This window comes from Dromiciops gliroides, chromosome 2 (assembly GCF_019393635.1).
Source record: "Dromiciops gliroides isolate mDroGli1 chromosome 2, mDroGli1.pri, whole genome shotgun sequence".
Taxonomy (NCBI): Eukaryota; Metazoa; Chordata; class Mammalia; order Microbiotheria; family Microbiotheriidae; genus Dromiciops; species Dromiciops gliroides.
In genome coordinates this window covers 469,449,444-469,476,898 of record NC_057862.1, presented here as the reverse complement: position 1 = coordinate 469,476,898, position 27,455 = coordinate 469,449,444, and the positions used below count along the sequence as shown (strand labels likewise).

General features: G+C 37.2%; 1 protein-coding gene across 3 annotated transcripts in view; it reads left to right on the top strand.

Annotated features, from left to right (window-relative positions):
- The window catches only part of ASXL2 (ASXL transcriptional regulator 2), a 170,599-nt gene that overhangs the window by 118,047 nt on the left and 25,097 nt on the right, over window positions 1–27,455 (top strand). The window contains exons 6-9 of one of the 3 annotated variants that reach the window (XM_043982493.1): window positions 17,177–17,292; window positions 24,443–24,593; window positions 25,744–25,884; window positions 26,705–26,877. In XM_043982493.1, the coding sequence (XP_043838428.1) occupies window positions 17,177–17,292; window positions 24,443–24,593; window positions 25,744–25,884; window positions 26,705–26,877 (581 nt within the window). Of the gene's footprint in view, window positions 1–17,176; window positions 17,293–24,442; window positions 24,594–25,740; window positions 25,885–26,704; window positions 26,878–27,455 lie in introns of all 3 variants that reach the window. The other 2 variants (XM_043982494.1, XM_043982492.1) reach the window with 2 other exon arrangements.

Sequence of the window (27,455 nt, the reverse complement as noted above, 5' to 3'; positions counted from 1 at the left end):
AGATGTGTGTGACTGGGAGAGATCACTTAATTTCACTGTGCCTCAGGCAAAACCTTTGGACTTTTCCTAGAGCTTTATCTACTAAGTCAATAGGTTGTCCTCTGCTTTGATGAAGGAAGTTCCCATACCTAGAATTCTCCATTTGATCAAGATGTTCTTTCATTTTTTTATCCATTAACTTTCAAAAATTAGTCAAGATCAGAAGTATTTCCTGTAATCATGGATCGATGCTGTTTTCTAGTCAGTATCTTTTAAGGGAAGAGGATGTAGATTTGAAAGGATGTTTTTTGTTATAAGAATACAAAGATTGATATGGCCATCCAGGTAGTAGGATTCATCACTTTGAATCTTTTTTTTTTTTTTTAGACCCAATCCAAATATTTAGTTGCATTTAATAAAAGGATGGCAAATCATCTTTTTTAAATGTATTTATGTAACAAAAGCAATTCAACAAAACCAACTGACACATTTACCTCATCTGACAGTGTATACAACATTTTTTTACCCATTATATTCAGTCTTTCTACAGAAAAGAATGTTGTATTTCCCTGTGTTCATCAGTTATCTGAGACCAAGATTGGTCATTATAATTAATCAGTTTGGCTGCCTTAGTGTTTGTTGGTTCACATTATTTTAATCTCTATGTCCTTATTCTACATGTTTCGGCATCAGTTAATAAGTTTTCCCATGTTTCCTGAATTATAAATCTGTTTCTAATACTCAGTTTGGCTACCACAATTTATTCAATCGTTCGTCAATTGTTGGGGGCTATTATCTTTCTGATATCTTCTTATTTTAAAAAGTGTTTCCATGAATATTTTAGTATATGTGAAATCTATTTTTTACTACTTGCATTATGTATTCAGAAGTGGGGATCACTGGGCCAAAGGATAGGAACAGCCTTAACAGTTTCTCATGTAATTCTGACCATTTTCCAGAATGATTGGACAGTTCATAACTTCATTAACAATATCAAGTCATTGTTCATGAACAGTACCACTGCTAGGTTTATGTCCCAAAGACATCCCAAAAAAGAGAGGAAAGACCCATTAGTACAAAATATTTATAGAAGCTCTTTTTGTGGTGACTAAGAATTGGAAGTCAAAGGAATGCCTATGAATTGGGGAATGGCTGAACAAGCTGTTGTATATGGATTGTCATGGAATACTATTGTGCTATAAGAAATGACAAGCAGGATGATATCAGAAAGTCCTGGAAAGACTTGTATGAACTGGTGTATAGTGAAATGAGCAAATCCAGAAGAACATTGTTTACAGTGACAGCAATATTGTTCCATGAAGAACTGTGAAAGACATAACTATACTCAGCAATACAATGATCCAAGACAATCCCAAAGGACTATGATAAGCAATCCATTTCTAAAGAAAGCACTGATGTTGATTGAACACAGACTGAAGCATGCTTTTTTGTCACTTTCTTCATTTTTTCCCTTTATTTGAGTTTTCTTGTACTGAATGACTAATATGTTAATGTTTTACATAATTGCACATGTATAACCTCTATTTGATTGCTTAAAGGAATTTGGGCAAGTTGTTATAGGAAAAGGGAAATTAAACTTACTTTTGAAAACTGGTCCAGATAATACAAGCCAAAGTAATGCTGAGCTTTTGCAACTTAGATGTAGCCTTTTGCCATGACATTTAGAGGTCTCTAATTCAAGGCTTTAACAGGCTGCAAAGTAGTGATCTCTTGGGTGAGGAGAAGTTTTTGTTTTTGTTTTTGTTTTTTTTTGCGGGGCAATTGGGGTTAAGTGACTTGCCCAGGATCACACAGCTAGCAAGTGTTAAGTGTCTGAGACTGGATTTGAACTCAGGTCCTCCTGAATCCAGGGCTGGTGCTCTATCCACTCCACCCACCTAGCTGCCTCCAGGAGAAGCTTTAACACATCCCTCTTTCTCTTGTTCTTTGATTCTGCTTCTGTTTTCCAATTCTTGTCCACCTTCCTACAGTCATTAAGCCAGTATCTTAATTTGCTCTGGTGCTTTAGCCATTAGCTAAAGTGCTACATTTTGCCTCCTGTTCCCAGTCTTTTGGTTAGATACAAAACCCATTTTTCTTCTGTTTATTCTTGAGCTCCCTAATTCTCCTTTCCTCAGAGCCTTCCCTCTTTTACTATCCCAAGGAAGTTGTCTCTCACTGGAATTTTTCCTGGAAACTTTATTCACATTGATTGTAGTGCAGGAATTTGTGACCAGTTTGCTAAACTTGCGATAAGAGCTCTTGATGAATGCCATTTTCTTTCATTATTGTTTATATCAGTATCCAAACTTTCACTCTAATTCCTGAAACTTAATTAGTTCAGTGTTTTGTATCTTCCTGTGAGAATTTTCAGACATTAAAAAAATAATCCTATGCATTCATAGGAAGTGTCCTGTATACTGGAAATGCTCATGCCTTGTTCTGCCCCAAAGGCACTTGTCCTGCCTTGCCTATCCTTACTCTCAGCTATGAATATTCAGTGCCAGCCATGTCCAACAGCTAATTCAGAAATACTTGTTGGGTGACTAAATGCTTACTTGCAGCTGGGCATGCATAGAACAACCATATCCTCTCCTCCCCCCCCCCCCCCCCCCCGCAAAAAAAAAATTTGACATCAGCTATTCCTTATGTTGATATATTTCTCTTTTGACCTATCTTCCTGTTGGACAGGGCAAGATTATTTTGGTTTTATTGTAGCTGAGCATGTATATGAAAGAAGGAAACATTCAAACCTTATCTTCTAGCTCCTTTTGAACTATAGCTTTCCCATTAGAATAATAACATGTGTAAGAGCAGGTAGGTGATGCAGTGGATAGAGCCATGGGCTTGAAATCAGGAAGACTTATTTTCATGAGTTCGAATCTGGTCTCAATACACTTACTAGCTCTGTGACCCTAGCCAAGTCACTTAACCCTGTTGACCTCAGTTTCCTCATCTATAAAATGAGCTGAAGAAGGAAATGGCCAATACCTCCAGTATCTTTGCCAAGAAAACCCTAAATGGGATCAGTAGTGATTTAGAGCATATTTTCATATGATTACTTTGATTTCTTATCTGAAAACTGCCACTTCATATCCTTTGGCCATTTATCAATTGAGGAATGTCTTGTATTATAAATTAGACTCTTTTTTACATATTTGAGAAATGAGGCCTTTATCAGTGAAACTTGCTGTAAAAATTTTCCCCATTTTCCTGTATTCTTCTAATCTTGACTGAATTGGTTTTATTTCTGGAAAACCTTTTTAACTTGATGTAATAAAATTATCCATTTTACCTTCCATAATCTTTTCTATGTCTTATTCGGACATAAACTCTCCTTTATCCATAAATCTGACAGACAAAATGCTCCCCTATTTTGCTTATGATATAACCCTCTGTGTCTAAATTATGAACCCATTTTGACTTTTGGACCCATTTTGACTTCATCTCAGTACATGGTTTGAGATGTTGGTCTGTACCTAGTTTTTGCCAAACTGCTTTCTAGTTTTCCCAGCCATTTTTGTCAAATAGTGACTTCTTGTTCCAATATCTTGGATCTTTGGGTTTGTCAAACACTGGATTACTGGGGTAATTTATTTCTGTGTATTGTCTCTCTAATCCATTCCACTGATCTACCACTCTATTTCTTAGGCAATAAAAGATTGTTTTAATGATTACCACTTTGTAATATGATACTGCTAAGTCACCTTCCTTCACATTTTTCCATTGATTCCATTGATATTTTTGATACTTTTTTTGATACTTTTCCCCCCTAGCTCTATAAAATAATTCTTGGGTAGTTTTATGGTATGGCACTGAATAAGTAAATTAGGTAGAATTTTCATTTTTATTATATTGGCTTGGACTACTATGAGCAATTTATATATTTCCATTTTTCAACTGTCTTTAATTGTGTGAAAAGTGTTTTTTGTAAGTGTGTTCATATATTTCCTGGGTTTGTCATGGCAGGTAGACTGCCAAGTAGTCTATATATTGTCTGCAGTTATTCGAAATGGAATTTCTCTTATCTCTTGCTGCTGAACTTTTTTGGTAATATATAGAAATGCTGCTGATTTATGTGGCTTTCCTTTCTATCTTGTAACTATGCTCAAGTTGTTAATTATTTCAGCTAGTTTTTTAGTTTAAACTCTAGGATTCTCTAAGTATAGCATCTTATCTGCAGAGTGATAGTTTCAAAACCTTATTGTTTGTTCTAATTCCTTGCATTTCTTTTTCTTTTCTTATTGATATAGCTAGCATTTCTAATACAATATTGAACAATAATGGTGATAATGGGAATCTTTGCTTCACCTCTGATCTTACAGGAAAGGCTTCTAACTTATCCCCATTACAGATAATGTTTGCTGATGTGTTTAGATAGTATTTATCATTTTAAGAAAGGCCCCATTGATTCCTATTCTTTCTAGTGTTCTTAATAGGTATGAGTTTTATATTTTGTCAAAAGCATTTTCTGCATCTATTGGGATAATCACTTGATTTTTCTCGTTTTTGTTATTTATATGATCAATTAAACTGATATTTTTTCCCAATATTGAAACCAGCCCTATATTCCTGGTATAAGTTCTACCTGGTCTTAGTGCATGATCTTTGTGATATATTGCTGAAATCTCCTTACCAGTATTTTATTTAAATTTTTTGCATTAATATTAGGGAAATTGGGCTATACTCTTTCTGTTTTTTTCTTTTCCTGGGTTAGGTATCAACATATTTTTGTCATAAAAGCAACTTGGTAGGACTCCTTCTTTGCCTCTTTCTTCAGATAGTTTAATTGTTCTTTAAATGTTTGGTAGAATTTACTTGTGAATTCATCTAGTCCTAGGCATTTTTTTCTCAGGGACCTCAATGATATCTTATTCAATTTCTTTTTCTAAAATAGGATTGTTCAAGTATTTTATTTCCTTTTTTATTAATCTGGGTAATTTTAATTTTTGTCAATATTCATCTAATTCACTTAGATTGTCCTAAAATTTCTCGATCTACATCTTGCCACTGGACCCACATGGCTCCTTATGGGTGAGTAAGGCTGGTAACTTTGCACAGCCCTGCCTCACTTAAATCCAATTCACTTTCAAGTCATGACATCACCTTCCTGATGGTCAGTGGTCTTCTTTAAGAATGAAGGGCAGGGGGGCGGCTAGGTGGCGCAGTGGATAAAGCACCGGCCCTGGATTCAGGAGTTCCTGAGTTCAAATCCGGCCTCAGACACTTGACACTTACTAGCTGTGTGACCCTGGGCAAGTCACTTAAGCCCCATTGCCCTGCCAAAAAAAAAAAAAAAAAAAAGAATGAAGGGCAGGGGCAGCTAGGTGGCACAGTGGATAAAGCACCAGCCCTGGATTCAGGAGTACCTGAGTTCAAATCCGGCCTCAGACACTTGACACTTACTAGCTGTGCGACCTTGGGAAAGTCACAACCCCCATTGCCCTGCAAAAAATAACAATAATAATAAGAGAGAGAAGAACGAAGGGCAAACAGTAACGATCCACTTAAGTGTTTAGATTGAATGGCATCACTAATATCTGACAATCATTCCTCATCTAGTCCACAGAGATATGGTTAGAATCTTTGTCTAGATGAACAGTTAGATCAATCCTAAGATGACAAAACACCCACAGTCTGTGTCAGGCCTGGTCTTAAAACCTATCTCCTTTGGTAAAACATGAATGAGCCAGTGCTTTACTGCCCTCCCTTTTAAGCACCTGTGCTCAACTCCAAACCACAATAAGTTATTTATTGAAGGAGGACTTCAGTGGTACTTTCATCTTAATAACAGTAGTTTCCATTTGTTTTTATTTATAAAACACATTTTTTTCCCTACATTATAGAGTAGCAATGCCATAAAAGCCAGGGAGGTTTGTGGGGATTATTATTCTCATTTTATAGGTAACCTTTCTGAGGCATTAATTCATTATGTGGCTTTCCCTAAGTAATATAAGTCGGTGACAAGATGGGAACCTTCATATCTCTTCATGATTTTCCCTTAGTACCCCATTTTCTTGTGCTCAAACTAGTTTCCTAGAGTCCCCTAATTTGGCCTTTCCACCATAACAGTGCTATATGTTCTCTGCCTTCATTTTAAAGAACTTTTTCTTTCCCCATATCCTCAACAAAACCCACTCTTGGTGTACCCACTTTATCTCTGTTGGGTAACATCTGACCTAATAGGGTTACATAGCTAGTAAGTGTCTGAGACCAGATTTGAACTCAGGAAGGTAAAATCATCCTAACTATAGGCCTGGTGTTCTATCCACTGAGCCATTTAGCTGCCCCAAATTTTATCTGCATTGATAATAAAACATGAAAAAATAGTTCTCTTAGGAATTATTTTCTTGTTTTTGTGTTTATTTTGATATTTTATTTCTCTTACCTTCTGCTTTTGACCCTTCCAGCTTGCTGACCTTACAATGTGAAGGTGTAAAAGCAGATAAAAAAGGTGATCAGTTTCCATAAGTAATAAACTGTTTCACAGAGGAGGTTTAAATTGCTGAGTAAAGGGAATTTTGTGGGACAGGGTGGAAGTGCAGTATTTGCCTATTGACTTTAGTGATTGCTGTTACCCCTGAATAGAACACTGGACATTGGTTTGAATTATGGATCTTCCACTTACTATCCTTGTGACCACGGGCATATCATTTATCCTTCCTGAATCTCATCTTCCTTACATCTAAAATTGAGATGATAATACTTGTTTCACATTCCTCACAGGCACTTTTATAAACTATAAAAGCTTTGCATAGTGATGAGCAGTGTGGGTGTTTTTTCAGGTGGTTGTGTAATTATCTCAGATAACTAAGTTCAGTATATTGGTGTTGGGGGAGATTATATTGTGAAAGTATAGAACTCTTAGAGTATCTTGAGCATCAGCTACCTCTACTTGGATTACAAATGTTTTTGTTCAAGAATATAATAGGGCCCTGCTGGTAAAAGGAATATATTACAATAAGAAACTTAAGGGAAACTTAAAGAAAAGTAGCCTTACCTACAAGGTGCTTCAGCAAGGTATATCTTCTTTTTATGTTTGGTCTTATATTGAATTATCATATTGTTATATTCATTATTCATTTATCCCTGCATTTTTTATTAAATGTGGTAGACCTCAGAAGCCATTCAGTATGGGAGCATCCAAATGATCACAGAAAAAAAGTTGAGTTAATAGTCTAAAAACTGTAAAAATACCACTTACTCCCTCCTACACACATACTTCTATCCAGAAAAGATTATTCAACTTTTCCTCTCTTTGGGGGGAAAAAAAAAGTTATTTCTCACCTGTGCCCACTGTCTAAGTATATTCCTTTCAGCTGCCCTAATACTGAGAAAGTTCATATGAGTTAGCAGTATCATCTTCCCATGTAGGAATGTAAACAGTTTAACCTTTTAACATCCCTCATGATTTCTTTTTCCTGTTTACCTTTTTATACTTCTCTAGGGTCTTGTATTTGAAAGTCAAATTTTCTATTTAGTTCAGATCTTTTCATCACAAATGCCTGAAAGTCCTCTTTTTCATTGGTCTCATTTCTTCCCCTGAAAGATTATACTTAAATCCTGTAAAAGGGTGCTACGTATATATTTTTTGTCCTTATCATTGTTTGAGTATATTTCTAGGAAGCAAAATGGGTTTTACATTTTGTTATTTCCATCACAACAATTTTAATATTATAGCAAACATGCTATAATAATTTTAATAGCTAACATTTTAAAAATCTTTATAAAAAAGACAACTGTCTATGATCAAAGGTGGAAGGAACTTTTGAGATCATCTTACCTAACCCCTTCATTTTACAGTTGAGGAAACCGAAGCCCAGAGAGGTTAAGTGACTTGCCCAAGGTCACCATACGTAACAAGTGGGAGGACTAGGATTTGAACCTAGGTCCTCTGATTCCAAAAGCTGTTAAAATATTTCCCTTCATTCTTTATTGAAGCAATCAGTTTTGTTGTTTTTGTTCAGTGGTATCCTACTCTTTGTGGCTCCACTTAGGGTTTTCTTGGCAAAGATTCTGGAATGGTTTGCCATTTCCTTCTCCTACTCTTTTTACAGATGAGGAAACTGAGGCAAACCGGGTGAAGTGACTTGCCTGAAGTCACATAGCTAGTAAGTTTCTGGGTCCAGATTTGAACTCAGGTCTTTCTGATTCCAGGTCCAGGGCTCTATTGCACAAGACACCTAGCTGCCCTCAACCAGTCAGCAAGCATTTAATAAATACACTCTGTGCTAGGCATTCTACTAAGCCCTGAGACACAAACGCAGTCCTTGAGCTCAAGGAGCTCACAGTCTTGTGAAGTAGTAGTGCTTTATTTGCAGAAACGGAGGACTGATTGTGTAGTGTTGGATATACCAGGGCTTCCTAAACTTTTTCCACTCATGACGACCCCTTTATACCCAAGAAATTTTTACGTGACCCTGGATATATAGGTATATAAGATAGATATACATAACCTTTTACTGTTGCCAAATTTTTTGCAACCTCCAATTTAAAAAACTTTGGTCAAATTTTTAATTAAAAAAAAAACCCCACAGTGTTTTTGTCTAGTCTTTGGCATCTGCTGCTTGGAAACTTGTCCCTTTTATGCCTATAGTTGTTAAAACTCAACCTGATGTTTAATGGTCATAAGCGGCAAAAAACCAGAGGTCCTCAAGGTGGTGATGTTTCCTCATGAAATAAACAGTGTGCTCATTAAAATGAGATGCAGTACTCCTTAAAAATAATAAATTATGTAGTGAATTGGAGCTGACAGAGTTCAAAGTACATATAGTGATGCTGAAATAATAGATTTTTTTCATGCTGCTGAAAAGTCCATCTACTCTTCATCCTTCATCCTCCCTTGCTCTTATGTGAGTCCTCTGCTCAGGGCAAGAAAGACAACCTTAGTAGGATACATCAGGCTTAATATGAAAACTTCTACCAATGCAGACTGACTGGCCATTCTGTAGCTTGACTTCTTAGAGAGTTTTCTAGAAGATTAAGAACTTAAGCATCTTTTTAATGTTTGTTTCATTAATTATTTTTTGTCAAAAGACATTACTATTATGCCTCCTTGGAAGCACGTTTGTATATCAGTGCATATTTCATATATTTGTCTAAATTTTTAATATAATTATATGAATCTATCTATTAATATGTATTTTGTATTTTAGTGCAGGTAAGGCACAGTGGCAAGGCATTGTTCTTCTATGTTAGTAAAATGTAATAAACCAAAAATTTTAATATTTATATGAATATGTACATTTGATTGAAGTTAGCTATAATTTTAAAACTTTTGTTTTGATGATATGGTTAGGCATTTTTTTGGGGGGAAATGCTATCCTTGAAATAAACATTGAGTTATTGAAATGGTTATATCATCATATTATATATACCTGTATGTGTATATGCCAGTATCAAGAAGTACTTGACGTCAGTCTGAGAGTGTGAGAAAACTAAATTTAAGCTATTTCTCTTATTCTTTAAAATAAGGGGAAATGGTAATCCAGTGGCAGCAATGCAGTCTGTTATCATTACCATTTCAAGGAATCTGTTTTCTTTCCTGCTTGTAAACGCTGTTCTTTTTTTTTTTGCCTAATAGAAACTCTTTAATTCATCTTTGTTCATTATCATGTGTTTTGTATTAGGGTAGTCATGAACCGTGACAGAGTAATAATTCCTTCCACTCTAAAATGAATTAAATTGTAGAACTAGCAGGTATTTTGGCAGTCATCTAATCCCTCTCATTTTGTTGATGAGAAAACCAAAGCACGGTGACTTGGTCAGCACTACAAAGGTCGCAGAGCTGGAACTTTGACTAAGGTCTAAAAAGGCCTTCTGTCTTGCTGCTTCTTTTAGTCCTTCTTAAGGGAAGAGTGTCAGACTTCAAATTCTTAATCACATATGGACATTTTGAACATATAGTCCATCTTGCTTTCCTAGTCTGTTACAATTGAGTTACTTTCATTTTCCATTGCAACACCATCAGATGCCCTAAGGCAATTGCATTGGGTACATGGGGGGGGGTGATTTGGCTTGAGCTTTATTATAATCATTGTTTTGGGGCCTGATTCCTCCTATTTTTTTCTTCAGCATAGTTTTTATTATAAATTTAATAAGACTCTTAGCAGAAACTGTCAAATGCAATAAGGAATGAATTCATAAATAAATTTATAAATTATGAAATATTTGCTGTTTGCCAAAGTAACAAATCCCTATTTGCATTTTATAGGGGTGTGTGTGAAATCCTTGGAATCTTCCTTCTTTCTTTCCTTCCTCCCTCTCTTCCTCTAGTTTCATTTAAGTAAGTGAGATAGAATGATTTCGATTTAGAAACAAAAGATGCGTGTTCAGATACTACCTCCGTGCCTTACTTTTACTACCTGTTTCACTTTGGGCAAGTCATTTAACTTCTTCATGTCCCAGTATTGTTGTTGCTGCTGTATGCTTATCTATAAAATGAAGGATTGGACTTGATAACCTGTGAACTCCCTTCCAGTTCTGAATATCTGAGTCTTTGATCCATGACAGTAAGTGACTGTAAGTAAGCCACATCACCTCTTGGCTTCCTTTGCAAAATGGGTTTGGACTAGATTTCTGACAGCCATCCTGAATCTTCTTTTCTTGAAACTGAGATGGACTAATGAAACATTAAATCTTATCTTGGGCACCTAAAAAGACAGTGCTCTAGGGGCAGCTAGGTGGCGCAGTGGATAGAGCACCGGCCCTGGAGTCAGGAGTACCTGAGTTCAAATCCAGCCTCAGAACATTGACACAGTAGCTGTGTGACCCTGGGCAAGTCACTTAACCCCAATTGCCTCACCAAAAAAAAAAGACAATGCTCTAGAATAATTTTAAGGCTACAGGGAGGAGTTGTTAAATAAAGATTTAATTTTAAGGCAAAGCAAAAGGTCCCTTTCTTTTACTATGCTGAAATGGGCACCAAGGCCCCCATGAGTGACCTCGTCTTGATGATTACCCTCCTTCATCTTCTTCCCCAGCTCCACTGGTTCTTCTTTCCATTCTTTCCTTGTTTGGTGGAGTGGAAAGAATGCTGGAGGCAGAGGTAGAAGAGCTCCTGCAGCTTCCTCATCCCTAAAATGGGTGTTTGGACCAGATGATGCCTGTCTCTTGACGTTTCTAAAAATTTATGCTCTTGTATGTGTTATGAGTAAATGTAGTGATCTCCTCCATCATCTCCTGAACAGCTTTCACTTTATGTTGCACCTGTTCTCACGGCTCCTCCACTTCTCTTACTTCACCATCAGATTTCTCAAATAAACAAAAGAGCCTCTAGTTCCACACCATGTTTCCTCCTTACCTGCCCTTCGTCTCCCACCACCACCACTACTTTTGAAATAGTTCCCTCAAAGAGAGAGCCATGCCATCTTTTAAGTAGATTCAAGGACCTTTTCTGTCTTTTTCTCCTTGACCTCTAACATTTAACATGGGTGAGAACCTTTTCCTTCCCCTTCTTCAAACTTAATGGTTTTTGTTTCTGTAACATTACCGAGCTGATTGAGTTGGTTTGGGCAAGTAGGAAAAAGGAGATGGGTAAAGGTGATGTGATCAGGTAAGAGCATCCTAAAATTCGAGAACTTGGAGGATAAGCATTGCCTTGTAATAAATAAAGTCCAAGCTGTGGCCATTCTGGTTTCTCATAAATATAAATCAGCAGAGTTAGGGAGGAGAAAAACCAGAAAATTAAGAATTATCACCCTCGATATTGAACACATTGGGAAGGATGGCATAGGATGAAATGGAGAGGATAAATGGCCCTATAACTTATAGACTGAAAGTTCCTAGGAACAGTAGGTTGATCCATGCTTCATAGTGTAGCCTAGGGACAAAACTCTGTATTTGGATTCAAGACCTGAGTTCTACACTCGATGCTGCTGCCTACTACCTCTTCGATCCTGAACAAGTTAGAACTTGGAACATTCTCTTCTAGTTCTAAATTGATTTCTTTTTTTTTTTTTTTAGTTGTATTATCTAATGTTATCTTGAGCCAGACTATGCTGCGACTATTTTCCTAGAGTATATTTCTGCAGTTTTATAAATCTGTAGTTTGTAAGGCAAACTACTTCATGCTTTCTAACTTCAGCTGAGCTTTCACTCCTGCTCAGCAGTGTTTTTATTCATTCCTGATTAACAACAGTGGCTGTCCCAAACTACTCCCACATTCCTCAAGTCCCCAGTCTCGGACCTTGCCCTTTCTACTAAACTTCCTCTGATAATGACTTTTGTCTGGCCATCTGGAGGGGTGCTCTCCTTTTATCATCAATCCAGGAAACATTTTATTCGTCCTCTTCGGTTTATTTTATTTGAACAAACTTTTGTTGAAGTGTGAGCTGTTGGAGACAGTACAAGGATTAAATGAGATGTGATTCCTGCCCTCATGGAACTTTCGGTTCTCTTTGGGATGGAAGGATATGACACTATTAAAAGATTTGCTAGGTACATAACTATGCAGGTGAAAGAGGCAGCTACATACATTAGAAAGAGTGAAGTTCAGGGGGCAGCTAGGTGGCATAGTCAATAAAGCACCGGCCCTGAATTCAGGAGTACCTGAGTTCAAATCTGGCCTCAGACACTTGACACTTACTAGCTGTGTGACCCTGGGCAAGTCACTTAACCCCCATTACCCCCCCAAAAAAACCCACCAGGAAAAAAAAAAAGAAAGAGTGAAGTTCAGATTTTAAAATCTTTGTTATGCTTTCTTTGGCCTTGGGCAATCAGCCAGTCATAGATGAGGCATTATTTCTTGTGGATACAAAGACAAAAGATAAACAGGACAATAGTCCCTACCCTTGAGAGCCTCAGTTTCCTTCTAGGTAAAATATCCTATTGGGTTAGCAGCTAAAAGACACTACAAGGTGTTGATTCTATCACTATAAAATGATTCTATCATACTAGACACTGAGGGGTGGTAAAATGAAGTTTAAATAAAATAGATTCTCTGCCCGTAGGGAAAATATGCTGCAAATAATGCAAATGTATATAAGGTAGGTGGGAGTAAACAAAGAGCTTTGTTAGTGCCAGCACTTAGGTCTTTAGTAACTTGGAAAACTAAGGAAGACTTCCTGGAGAAGGGGGCATCTGAGTGGAGCTTTACACAGTGGATAAAAATTTAGTAGGCCCTAGGGAGAGAAGATGGGATTACAAGCATGTGGTATATCATAAGTAAAGGATGGAAATGGGATGGTAGGGATCACCTGAATTTATTAGTTAAATTTCCATGTAATATAGAATATTACAGGTGGCTAGAAAGAGTACATGACAAAATTGAAAAGGTAGGATGGCACTAGGATGTGGGAAGCTTTGAATTCCAAGCTAATAAGTTTGAACTTTAATAGGGAGTCATTGAAAGGTGCTAAATAGATGACCAAATTTACAGAAAGGTGAGTCTGACAGGGTTTGCAGGTGGTCACAGAGAAGAGGGCAAAGAAAGTAGAAGCTGAAAGATCAGTTAGAATAACCCTGAAGTACTCCCTGCACGTGGTGCTAATGAATTCCTATAGGGCCTGTTAGATTTGAAAGAGGCATACAAAATATTTGGGGGGGGAGGGTGGTTATGGAGCCAGATTGTGAATTGCTTCAAATGCCAAACATAGGTGTGTGTTTTGTTGTAGTGGTAAAGGGAAGCCACTGGAGCTTCTTGAGCAGGTAAGTTCTTGAACTGTGCTTTAGGAATATCAGTTTAACTGCTCTGTGCAATGTGGATTGGAGGCATCATGATGAGACTAGAGGAGAATTGAGAGATGATAAGGGCCCAAATGAGTTAGTGGCTAAGTAAGTGTAGGGAAGGGAACTTGTGTAAAATGCAGAGAAAATAGAATTTAAAACATCTGACAACTGACTAGATATATTTTGAGGTATGAAGAGTTGAAGCGATATCTGAGGTTGTGATCCTGGATGACTTGAAGGATGGTAGTAACCTTGACAAAAACAGGAAAGTTTGGGAGATGGTGAGTTTGAGACAGGAAGAATGAATTATTTTTTGAATGTGTCAACTCTAAGATACCTAGAGGACATCCTTTTAAAAAATATTCGGGTAAAACAATTAGGTGTTTAAAAAAAATTTTTTTTTTGGCAAAATAGTGAAAACAGAAATCTCATTCCTATTATCTTTTTATTGAATCGTTGTTAATACCTCCCTGAGTAAGTTTGCTGGATATTGTGATTTCCTCTTTCAAGGAAAGTATTTTAAGTGTTAATGGCGGGGCAGCTAGGTGGCGCAGTGGATAAAGCACTGGCCCTGGATTCAGGAGTACCTGAGTTCAAAATCCGGTTTCAGACACTTGACACTTAGTAGCTGTGTGACCCTTAAGTCACTTAACCCCCATTGCCCCATCAAAAAAAAAAAAGTATTAGTTACATGGAGTGTTCCATTGAATTAATTTCTTTATTTTAATTTACTTTATTTCATCTCATCTTGTATTTGTTATGAGGAAAATCACTTTTTTTTCCTACCTTAAAAAGAATTTTCTCAATTCTACTCAGGGGCTGCAGTTCATATTGACAACCCAAAGAAAAAAAGATAATGCCCAATTGGGGTGGTCCTCTTTGCATGACAGATCCCACTATGCCTCTGTGTCGAATTTTGATGTTGAAAAATTGGATATCATACCATGTATAGATCTTCATTTTGAGTGTTTAGACCAAGCCTTTTAGCCAACTTTTTTAGTATATTCTAATCCATTTGCTTTGAAACTTTGGACACTTAACAAAAAGGGAGGGGGGAAATGGAAGGAAGTAAAAATGCCCATTACTGGTAGCAATTTTATAGCCATGGAAGTTTGATCATAATGCTTTCTGTGCCCTGGGACCTCAAAGATTGTTCTAACAGAGTACAAACTCTGGTAGACACCACAAAGGTAGAAGGATGATGAATATAAACTCAACTTGTTGTGTAACTGTTGTTCCAGAACTAGCCTAGCTAAATTCAAGGAGGCTCATTTGTTACCAGATGATTGACTACCAGGTTTTGAGTTTCTCAACTAAAATAGCTCATGAATACCACCTGCTAAATTGTGGAAGTGCTGTAATTTACATCGGCTGAGCATGTGCCCACCATGGTGATATAATGAAATATTTTTACTCCTTGCAGTGTTACAAAGCACTGAGGACTTCTGAGGGATCAAAGAAAGTGTTCTTTTCCTTTGGAGACTCAATTTAACAAAGCATTCCTTAAGCTCCTGCTATATAGAGATCATTGTGTTCAGCACCGAGAGAATGAGAAGCAGAAAGTTTGAATGCTGTGGGGTTTATAAAGTATAGAGAAAAGTACAGTCCTTCACCTTAAGAACTGACTGATATCTTTCTCCTGTCACTAACTTCAGGTATTAATAAAAAACATGCACACACACCAGTTGTTGTACCTTTTTTCATCAGATAAATGAGTGAAAAGCATTTATTAAATACTTAGTATGCCAGGCACTGTGCTAAGTGCTGAGGATTTATATACAAAAGTGAGACAGTTGCTTTTTGGCAAGAGATTATGTTCTTATATTCTCAACTCTTTGTACATATACATGCGCGTATGGACACACATACTATACATATATGTATGTACATGTATGTCTCTCTGTGTGTATGCATGTAAACATACACCATGTTAATGTTTGGTTACTCATGTTGGAGCAAGAGGTAAAAATTGGAGTGGGAGAGGAAATGAGTTGGGGCAATGAGGTAGGAAATAGGAAATATCCAGGGTAAAGATGAAGACAAGGCTTTAGGAAGTGCAAAGTCAAGTGGTGTATTTCTTCCTGTGCATGGACTCTGGTGGTCAAATAGGGAGGATTGAACAGCAGTGGCAACAGCAGCAAGAACAACAGTACAAAAAGTGGTCAGGGGAAGCTGAGGCAGTGTGGGCCTGAGTAGTCCAGAGCTCAGTGACTTAGCTGATCAGAGGCAGGGTCTTTGGTGATCTGCTTGGAACGATGAACTGCCTAGAAAGACAAATGGTCTTAGTGTAAAGAACTGAATTACTTACATTTAGTAATATGAACATCTATGAATTACAGGCAAGAATAATTTTCTTTTCCATTCTTATCAATGTTGTCATAGGCAAAGTAGTATCTTTTCTCCTTTTCTCATTTTCCTTCACATTAAGTATTTTCTCATAGAAATATAGAAAAAGAGGTGTTGGAATAGGGTGCTTTCAAGCAGCCTTATTCAATAGGAAGAACATCCATAGCTGGGAAATAAATTAGCACTGTCTACTTCTTATTTCCCAGTATACTCTCTTTGTTCTTCATCCCATTCCCAAGACTTTTCAGTTCTGTTTTCCTTTGATGGCCATATCAATGATAATTCAAAACTAAATCAAACGACTTTGCCCTCTAGAATTCTAGAATTGTCATAAGCATGCTTTTACCTTCCAGAAATATTTTACAGTTACCCAGGACACAGGCCCAGAAAAGCTCCATATGGTTAGAAGTTTACCTGTAATAGGAAGCTGTGACCACTTCTTTTTCATCCTGCATTACTGTCATTAAACTAGAGATCATTCAGTTTTGGGGACCAGTCCTGTGATTTCGTTTATTGCAACCACAATCTTAAATGGTAGAGAAGTGAGAAAAAATTCTCTTAATGGAAGTATCTTAAAAGTCTCATTTAATTTTAAAGATGAAAAAAACCTCATAATCCTTTCCAACTCTTTTATTTTATAGATGAAGAAAATGAGCTACAAAGTAGTTAAAGTGACTTACCCAAGGTTATAGCTAGTTAGTGGCAGACCAGAATCCAGATCTCCCAATCCACTACTCTTTTTAAAATTCCATACATTGCCATCACTCTTTTTAAAATTCACTTTAATTTTATTTTTTTAGATTGCCATAACTCTTTATCACAGCACCAAAACAACTCTAGGCTTATCTTAATAAGCTATGGTTAATGTGGTGACACTAGATTAGCATTCAATTTTTTAGAATTTTAGTGAATTCATCTATAAAATTAAAGAATGCAAATGAAGGAATTTATTGGAATTCAGCACTTAGTATTTTCAATATGTGAATCAGCGTGCTTAAGTCCTTTTCTAGAAAGGATTGCTTGCTTGTTTTAGAACTTCCTCAGGGGAAAACACATGGGCCCGTGTGTTTTGTACCCATGAAACACAAAGGCCTGATGCCTCTTGCTGATTTGTGGAAATTGGGACTTGGTATCTCCCTTGACATTATTTTTGGTTTTCATTTTTCTTTATTTTTTTCCCTAGTATCGTCTAGACTGTCACAGCCATCTTCCCCCCAGTCAAGCTGTCCATCTCCCTCCATCTCAGCTGGTAAAGTCATCTCTCCATCCCAGAAGCACAGCAAGAAGGCACTGAAACAGGTAATCAGGCTAGCGTGTGCTCATCAGAAGTGTAGATTCACATTCAAAACCATGTGTCTGTTTTCATTCACCCTGGGAAATGGTTATTTAGAAACTTCAATCTGGCAAGGGTTGTGGGGTGGGGGTTAATACACTTGGAAAATTTCAAATGACCTCCAAAAGCATTAAGATGAAAGCACATTCAAAGAAAGATGAAGAACTACTATATGCAAGTAGATAAATAATGTACTATCTCCAAACAAAAATCAATAACCATGTATATCACAGGTGCTTGGAATGATTTCTGCCAGGGATAAAGTACAGTTGACTTTCTATTTTCCCCAGAGCCTCCATTGATCATTACAGTTTAGTTTGGTTTTTAAAACAAAAGACAAAAATCCTGTTTACCTTTGCAGAGTTTATGAAGGCGTTCAAGAAATTAAAATTATTTCTAATCTTTTTACATATCAAAGTTCCTCCATCTTAGTCTGTATCCATTTTCATTGCTAATGTTAGTACTTTCAAAATTTTTTTTCTATCTCCCGGGTTTCTTTTAGTGATAAGATTTTACTTTCAGATTATTGGCTTTCTCCCTCTTAATAAATCTGTCTTTTAGGAATTGCAATACAGGTAATTTGTGGATTTTTCAAGTCACAGAGGAAAAGAAGTTGATTGGAATTTTTGTTTAAGAGAACTTTGCAGCTATTCTGACTTTATGCTTAGGCTGTTTCTAAGTGACCATAGCAGAATGCAGTTGCATTGAAACATTTGATTTACTCTCTGGGGTTGTTCTGTATCACTCAGTGAGCAGTAAGCTTCTTGTCAGTCTTTGAACCTTAGAATATTTTTCAGCCTGTTAAAAAAGAAATGAGAAAAGCTGGGGTGGACAGATGCTAAGACTATTTCAATGCAAATATTTATTGAATGCCTATTGTGTGCAGTGCACTAGATACAGAGATGAAAGAAGATAGTCTCTCTCCATACAGAGCAACTTCTGCACTCCATGATTCTTTTTCATTACCCTGCCTCACCTTTTTCTTATCCCAAAGTCTTCTTTTCCAGGTAAATCTAAATGAGATCTGAGCCTGACTTTCAGGCCTACTTTTCTCAGCAGGCAACTAAGAACAGGGAGATCAGGTTCTCTGGCCTTTACATCCTCTATGACAGGAGAACAACCAAGGGGTAGGTTTGATGTAAGATCAGAAGCCTGTTCTGGAGTGAGAGTTTGGAAGCCTGAGCTAGCCTGTTATGTGTATCTTCAGCCTAATGCATTTTGGGGAGTAAAATGGAAATTTTACAATTTAAAAAAGTCAGTGTATAGAGTCTTCGTTCCCCTTTTGACTAAATGGAGGTAAGGTGTTCCTACTTTCTTTGAGCTTCTACACATTTAAGCTTGAAGTTTGTTCTTTAGGCAGCAATTATGAAAGTTTATAGAGACCTTTTGGGCGGGGTTTTTTTGCCCTTTTTTGGATTATAGTACATACAGAATTCTGCAGAGTACAAGAAAAGTAAGCCGAGTTCTGGAACAACCACAGGGACCAGACCAGGGTGAATGTAAGTCAACCAGCTACCATCAGTCACCTTGTAAAATCTGTTTAGGAAAGGACTTCAGTGGTCTTCTGGTCCAACTTATACCTGACTGAGAGTCCCTTCCATTGCTATAGAAGGGCTTGACCCCTTCAAGTCCTTAAAGTACTCTAGTGAGGGGAGCTCAGCAACCATATGAACAACTGTTTGATAAGGAGAAATGCAAGTAAAGCAACTCTGAGGTTTTACCTGATACCCCCAGATAATGCAAGACAGAAATATTAATGTTAAATAATGTTAAAGGCCTTGGCTTTGGGAAGAAAGACACAGGCACTCTGATCTTCCCCCAGCAGAACTGTGAATTGTTGTAAACATTCTCTAAAACAACTAGACATAGATAAAAACTGTCACTAAACATTTCATACTCTTTGACCCAGCAGTCCCAACGCTGAGTTTGTGTCAAAGAGGTTGCAAAGAGGAAAGCTCCATATATTCATACCTCCAAAATCTTCATAGTAGCATTTTTTATGACAGCAAAATTAGCTCTTACACTCAGAGAAAGGGAGGCATATAGAGATAAGTGAGGGAAATTTATAGCTGCTGGAGTTGAAATGAAAAAGCAGAACCAAAAGCACCATATGCATACACCATACAAAAATATAAATAAAGAGACCATGAAAAGGCAGTAAAACTGAGATTAAATGGAATTACTAATCTTGGTCCTGGAAAAAAAATAATGAAAGATTGGAGGTCAGGGAATACACCCATGTAATTTTACATGCTCTGTCATATATGTTAAGTGTATTAAAGCTATATTAAATAGTTTGGCTTTATCATTTTGTTTGTTTCAAGGGAGGAAAATAGGAACAAATAGAGATAGAAAGGGCAACAAAAGCTATTATTCTAATCCCCTGATTTTACAGATGAGGAAACTGGAACTTTGAGAGATAAGTGACTTGCTCAGGGTTATACAGGGGGTAGGTGGGAAAAGGAGGATTTGAATCCAATTCCTCTAACAGCAGAGGTGACCAGAGCTCTTCCACTGAACTCTGGTGGAAGTAGGAGAGGTATTTGAATATATTATGGCCAGGATTTCAGGAAATGAAGTTCGCATAAAAACCAAGAAACATCAATAAAGTAAAATCTGGGTAAACCTTAGCTACAGAATTCTTCTGATTTTTCCATTGACTAACTCTGCCTAGAAGGTAATGAAATCAGTCTGTCATAGCCTATTGTGATTCCTTTTTCCTTTTCTAGATGTTCATTTAAATCCTGATAATACATGTTTTAACATTTTGCTAGGAGGGGCAGCTAGGTGGCACAGTGGATAAAGCACCAGCCATGGATTCAGAAGAACCTGAGTTCAAATTAGGCCTCAGATACTTTATACTTACTAGCTGTGTGACCCTGGGCAAGTCACTTAACCCCAATTGCCTCACCAAAAACAACAACAACACTTTGCTAGGAATTGAATTTACCTTACTTAGCTTGTGAGTTTTAATATCAGCTCTTTTAATTTTTTTTTGGTGGGAGGAAAGTCCAGATATTTTTACTTTTTTAGCCCTGCTGTATTTCTTCTATTCTCCACTGTTTTTCTCCTTAAATTTTCTCTCTCTAATGAAATTGACAAAGCTTCAATATGAAATAATGAAGCTCTATTATATATAGATTGGTATGTGGGTTTTGTTTTTTTATTTTTTAATATAGTAATACCAGCATTGATCTTCCTTTCTCAGTCCCATTCTGAACCTCCTTATGCCCATTTATTTGTTTTTTTGGGTTTTTTTGGTAAGGCAGTTGGGGTTAAGTGACTTGCCTAGGGTCACACAGCCAATAAGTGTAAAGTGTCCAAGGAGGGATTTGAACTCAGGTCCTCCTGAATCCAGGGCCAGTGTTCTATCCACTGCACCACCTAGCTGCCCCCCGCCACCTAGCTGCCCCCCATTTATTTGTGATTATGTGTTTTATTGATTCTCTTTTCTTTGCTTTTTCTGGTATCACTATCTCTGTCTCTTCTATTCTTCCCCCAACTCAGTTCTCCCTATCCCCTAAAAATAAAAGGCTTCCTTTGGGAGAAAAATGCTTACACAAGAGTGTGTCTTTGTGTCTTTGTACGTGTGTGTGTGTGTGTGTGTGAGAGAGAGAGAGAGAGAGAGAGAGATCATGTGTATGTACATAGTTAAACAAAATATCCACATATCGGCTGTGTCTGAAAAGGAATATTTCATGCTGCACCTATAGTTCATTATATCTTTGCCAAGAGGTAGGAAGCATGTTTTGTCATCAGTCTTCTGGAGTCATAATTGGTTATTGCTAGATCAGAATTCTTAAGTCTTTCAAAGTTGTTTTCCTTTATAAAATTGTAGTCATATAATTTCATCTCCTGGTTCTATTCACTTCTCATTGTATCACTTCATAGAAGCCCTCCCACATTTCTCTGAATCAATTTTCATGTTTCTTGTGGCACAATGATATTCCATTACATTCACATATGATAATTTCTTCAATTATTCCCCTACTTTGTTTTCAGTTTTTTGCTGCAACAAGAAATGCTGCTTTAAGTATTTTTTTTTACATATGGCTCCTTTCCCTTGTTCTTTGATCTCTTTGGATGACATTCTTTGATTCTCCAAAAATTTTTAAGATTCAAAAGTTGTTAAAATTGGAAGAGGTGTTAGAGCCCATCTAGTTCAATTCCTTCATTTTACTTTTTTTTTTTTTTTTTTTTTTTTTGTGAGGTTATTGGGGTTAAGTGGCTTGTCCAGGGTCACACAGCTACTAAGTGTCAAGTGTCTGAGGCCGAATTTGAACTCAGGTACTCCTGAATCCAGGGCTGGTGCTTTATCCACTGTGCCACCTAGATGCCCACCCCCCTCATTTTACAATTAAAAAACAAACAAACACCTGTTGCCTATAGAGGTTCCATGTCCAGGTGATAGAGCTGTAACTGATACTGAGGTCACTGACTGCTCTTCTGTGCCCTTTCAGCTTTTGCTGGTAATGACTCAGAAATCTCATTTGCCAGTATTTTCAATATTTGAAGCAGAACTCATCTGGACCAGGTTACTTGAACTCAAGGGCTACTAATCTCTCTCTTGGAATTTCCCTATTTATAGTGGGTTTTAGTTCCTTTACCATTGCTCCATCCATCCTGAGCAGTTGTTGTATTCTTTCTTTGAGGTACCTCTTCTCACCAACATCTAGTCCACCTCTATTGCACATAGGCGCCCCCCCCCCCAACTACCCTTTCATTATTCTTTTGGGGGGGGGGGCTTGGGCAATGAGGGTTAAGTGACTTGTCTGAGGTCACACAGCTAGTAAGTGTCAAGTGTCTGAGGCCGGATTTGAACTCAGGTCCTCCTGACTCGAGGGCCAGTGCTCTATCCACTGCGCCACCTAGCTGCCCGCCCCCCTTTCATTATTCTTAGCACTTCCTTCCTACTCCATGTTATTCTTCCTTTAGCTGTCTCAATGCTATTTTTAGGAGACTCTTCTGTGTTTCTATATTCATCTGTTACCCACCTTTTCTTCCATTTCTCTATGTGTATGTGTCTTGTTTTTTTAAAGAAATCTAAGTTGATGACTTCACATTCAGCCAGTCAGAAAGCATTTTTTAAGGATACCTTATGTGCCAGGCTCTGTGCTAAGTGATGAGGATTCACAGAAAGACAAAAACAGTCCCTGCTGTCAAGGAGCTCACAATCTAATGAATCTTGTTTAGGTAGCTCCTCCTTTTCCTTCTCTTTAGAATTGTCTATCTCTGTATTTTCATTCTTGATTGTTTCCCATCCTTCCTGTGCCTCTTTCCCTGTAGAATGTAAATCCAGAGGATTCTTACCCAATATCTAAGATGCACATCAGACCATATTCAGCTTACATACTCTAGGACATGACAGGTTTGCCAGAGCTCCTGAGAGATTATGTGACTTGAAATCATACAGCTGTTATGTGTCAGAGGTGTTGCTTGAATTCAGCTCTTCTTGACTTTGAGGCCAGTGCACTATCTGCTACACTTTGGCTACTTCTCTGTTTCCTTTTATCTTCATACAAATGCTCTCTCTTCACTATGCATTCCCTTCCCAGGTCTTTTGACTCCATTTCCATTGTTCTTTTTACTGCATTTGGCTGAATTTTTATGCCATTTTTGTAGACTAGCTGCAATATGCGTCAGTGATAGTCTAAATTTGGGATAGATGTTTGAATGACAGGACCCATACACAGAGCAGTCATTACTGTATTGACATCAATTTAGAAAGCTGTTTTTAATGGGATGGATCTTTTACTTGGTGCCATTTAATTTTCATTAATATCTTTGATAAAGGTGTAGATAGCCCATTTATCAAAGTCAAATAGTTTGCTTGTGGCACAAAACTGGGAGTGATAGCTAACTTATTGGAGATAGAGGACAAGATCCAAAAAATATTTTGACCAGCTAGAATATAGGCTAAATTGAGTAAGGTGGGATTTCTGGATATCTCTACTGCTCTTCTTTCTATGTAATAGCTACTCTTTGTAGTAGGAATTCTGAATCTGAACTCCTTAAACTTTTGTGGGTTTTTTTGGTTTTGTTTGTTTGTTTGTTTTGTTTTGTTTTTGAGGGCAATGAGGGTTAAGTGACTTGCCCAGGGTCACACAACTAGTTAAGTGTCAAGTGTCTGAGGCTGGATTTGAACTCGGGTCCTCCTGAATCCAAGGCCAGTGCTTTATCCACAGCGCCACCTAGCTGCCCCCTCCTTAAACTTTTAAAAATGTTTTTATGGCTATATTTCAATATAATTGACTTTCCTTTGTAAATATTGTATATTTCATGCATTTAAAAATTATTCTGAGAAAAAGATTCTTTAGGCTTCACCACACTCAAAGAAATCTCTGATAATCAGGTTAAGAATCCTTCATAATATTTTGCACATGCATATATGTGTGAGATGTCTGTATTTACATAGAAATATAGATATAGTGGTTTAGACAAATACTGTACTATGGCTTTACCAGCCTTTGGACAAGCCCAGCATAACTTTTAAGTTATGATTTAGAAATACAAATCCCATGGTCAGAACTTCTCTTTTTATGTTTGTGTTCACTTCCCAAATTTTCCTTTCTCTCCTCACATCTTCAATCCCTTTGATGGTGTTTATTTTCAAACTATTTGGTCACATCTCAGGTATTCATTGTTTTTTGCTATATCTTCAAATTAGAGACTTTTCTATATATGTTTGCCTATACACTTCATAAACAGTGTCCAAATAGTTTTCTCTCTAAAGCAGATTGGAAGTTCAAATTCTTAATGTTTTAATTCCAGCTTTGCTATTCATACAAGTAAATTTGGGATAGGAAACTTATCTGAATGCACCTTTCTTTTATGTTGTATGTTCATATTTCTGACCACCAAAGATGTTAACATTGATGAAGGACTTGACATTTCAGGGATAAAATGAGATTTTTGTATATGAAAGTGTGTTGAAACTAGATCACTATAGGTGTATAACTTGTTTATTTCACGATCCATAGACATTTATGCTAAAATACTTATTTGTTGATTGAGAAGTAGTTTCTTAACTTTTAAACATTTATGTATTGTGTTCTATTTGCCCTTTGTCTCTGGAAACTATAATTCTCTTTCTAATCAGTGATGTTCTCTTTATAGGCTTTAAAGCAGCAGCAGCAAAAGAAACAGCAGCAGCAGCAGCAGCAGCAGCAACAGCAACAATGTCGAACAAACATGCCCATCTCCTCTAATCAGCACCTTCTGCTGAAGACTGTCAAAGCAGCCAGTGACCCTGTGCCCACTAAACCTGGTAAACAGAGGAACATTATCCTTAGGGACAGTCTTTGTACCTTTTCTTCATATTATAGTGCCATTTTTCAGTGTTCTGAGCCAAATTTTTCTTATTTACGTTGATTGATACTTGGGGGGGGGCAAAAAGTCATGAAGGGTTTTCAATATTTAATAACTCCTTTATTTTTTGTTTTTAATTTATAATATCATAGTATCACATACACTATATATAGGAAATAAATGTGTGTGTGCATGTGCCACGCGTGTGTGCGCGCACACACAAAATGCATGCATACTTGAAATAAAGAAAAAATTATTTTCAAAAAGTTATTAAAACATCAGACCCCTTCATGGCTTTTGGCCCATCTTATATAATAAATCCTTTACTCTCTTCCATTCTTATTCCCTTCTCAGTCTTTCTGCCTGGTCTCTTCCCCCACCCCCAACACATGTACTATAACCTCTATAGAAATTCAAACAACAAGAAAATTATATGCAGAAAACCTTAAAAAAAAAACAACCAAAATTTAAGGAGATGTCAAAGGAATTTTCACAGAATGATTCATTTAATGCTGATCTAATAATCCACTGGAGACATCTATTTAGTAGGCCTACGACGCCACTATCTTCACAAGGACTGTTCATTTTAGTTTTATGTACATTTATTTTTGAAGTTAGACTCAGGCCTGATTGAAATTAAGCTCCTTTTATCTTGTACTCTTTGATTTAGTTCAGTTTTTATTTTAGCTGACAGTAAATAATAATTTTTCTTGGAACAAATTCTGCTATTGCATTCTGACAGGGAAGTATCTCCAAATCTTCTGATCCCCCCCCTCCCCACCCCCCCTAAAAAAAAAGGAAAACAAAAACAAAAAACCCTGGCTGTGTGTACACATTTTGTTTTCCCCTATAAAGTCCAGTTTGCCACTGATCATTAGGCTTAATTATATGGGTTAACCAGGCTTGCTTCTGATGTTTTAGGAATTTTAACTGTAATATGGCAGGAAAGCGTGCAGATGTAAACAGTGGCGTCATAGCAGTTGCAGAGTGTGGAGTGCCTAAATCACAATGTCTTCTTCTTAAACAATATTTCTTTACTAATTTATTGAAATATGGTCAGTGATTTCCCCTAGCTCTGTATTATTTAAGTATCTTTCTTTTTCTAGCAGTGTGGGAAGGAAAGCAGTCAGATGCACAGTCGAGCAGTCCCCAGAATTCAAATTCTAGTTCCTCTTCTTCCGTTAAAGTTGAAAACCCCCTGCCAGGTTTGGGGAAGAAACCATTCCAGAGATCCGACAGGCTACATACAAGTGAGTTCTTTCATACTATAGGCTTTCTTGATGCTGATACTATAACTAAAGGCTGAGTGGAATGTATCCAACAGAACTTTTAGTTATCACATTTAATGATCTTATCTACTAGTTTATCACACAAGCTTCTCAAAAGACAAGATATATACTTTATCACTCTCTTTTTTCTCTAAGCCTCATTCATAATGCCTACCCAAAAAATGTGACTGTTTTGGTGTTCATTTTTTTTAAATTTGCAAGACCATAATGGATTTTATCAATCACTGTAATCTTTACTGAATCCTCTTATTTAGCTTCCAAAGTTCCAATTCCATAACCAAGTAATTACAGGGAACAATTCTCATAGAAAAAGTCTTCCAAGTCTCCATATTCTCCCCAAATGACCTTTAGGAAACTAAATAAGAGTAAGAAAAAGTAAACTCTTTGTAATATACCAGAAAGTCCACTTGTAGGGGCTTCTGCTCTTTAGGAGATGATTACATTCATTGTAAGGGATGTGATAGAAACAAAAAGGATGCTGGCTTTAGAGTTGGATGGTCTGTTAAATCCACTCACTGCTCTGTCTCACCAGCTCTGTGAGCATGAGCAAGTTACTTAACCTTTTAAGGGCTCATCCGTTACTAAAGAGATAAAACTCATCATACCTACCTACTAGAGTAATTATGAAGAAGGGGCTTTGTGAATAACATTGTATATGAGTTTTAACCAGAGCAGGAGATTCCAGGTCCCTTAAGGCTAATAAGAAAATGAGAAAGGGCCAGAACAAACTGTTCTTTATTTACAGATTTATTGCTTATATTCTTTGTAACATTTTTTTCAGGACAACTGAAAAGGACTAAATGTGCTGAAATTGATGTTGAAACACCTGATTCTATCCTGGTTAACACCAATCTGAGGGCTCTAATCAACAAGCACACATTTTCAGTCCTTCCTGGGGACTGCCAGCAGCGACTTTTGCTTTTGCTTCCAGAGGTAGACCGGCAGGTGAGTGAAGTGAGCTTAAAACTTCTCTTCTTTTCTGTTGCCTCTCACCACATACTCCTTCAAAATCTTGATGGAATTCTTTCTGTAACTTTAAATGTAGCTCTGTCTTGTGAGACAGTGAGGTGTAGTCAGACTGGAAGTCCCAGGAACTGAGTTCAGTTCCCAGCTCTCACTGCTCATTTGAACTTGGCTGAGTCACTGAAATTTTGAATCTGAACTTCTTTATAAAATGACAGTATTGCTTCTACCTTTAAGTCTACTGGCAGGGTGTACCCTATACTCTTATGACAAGTACAGATAAATGATATTAGGAGAGAACAATTAAGATTAGACCCCATCAAACCTCAGTCTTGGATCACACCAGTATTCGTCACCTTTTACTCCTATACATGTGCTACTGAACAGAGGTGGAGAAAATCACACAACCATTCTGACCACATCCACTAAAGATTTATGTTACACAATCTCAGCTGGACCCTCACTGCTGCTGGGCAAATGCTCTTTTATCAATTCACTATCCCTCTATCCATGGCAGGTCTTCCAAACTTTTTTGTCCCTTTGCCAAGTTCCACTGTCTCTCCCTCCTC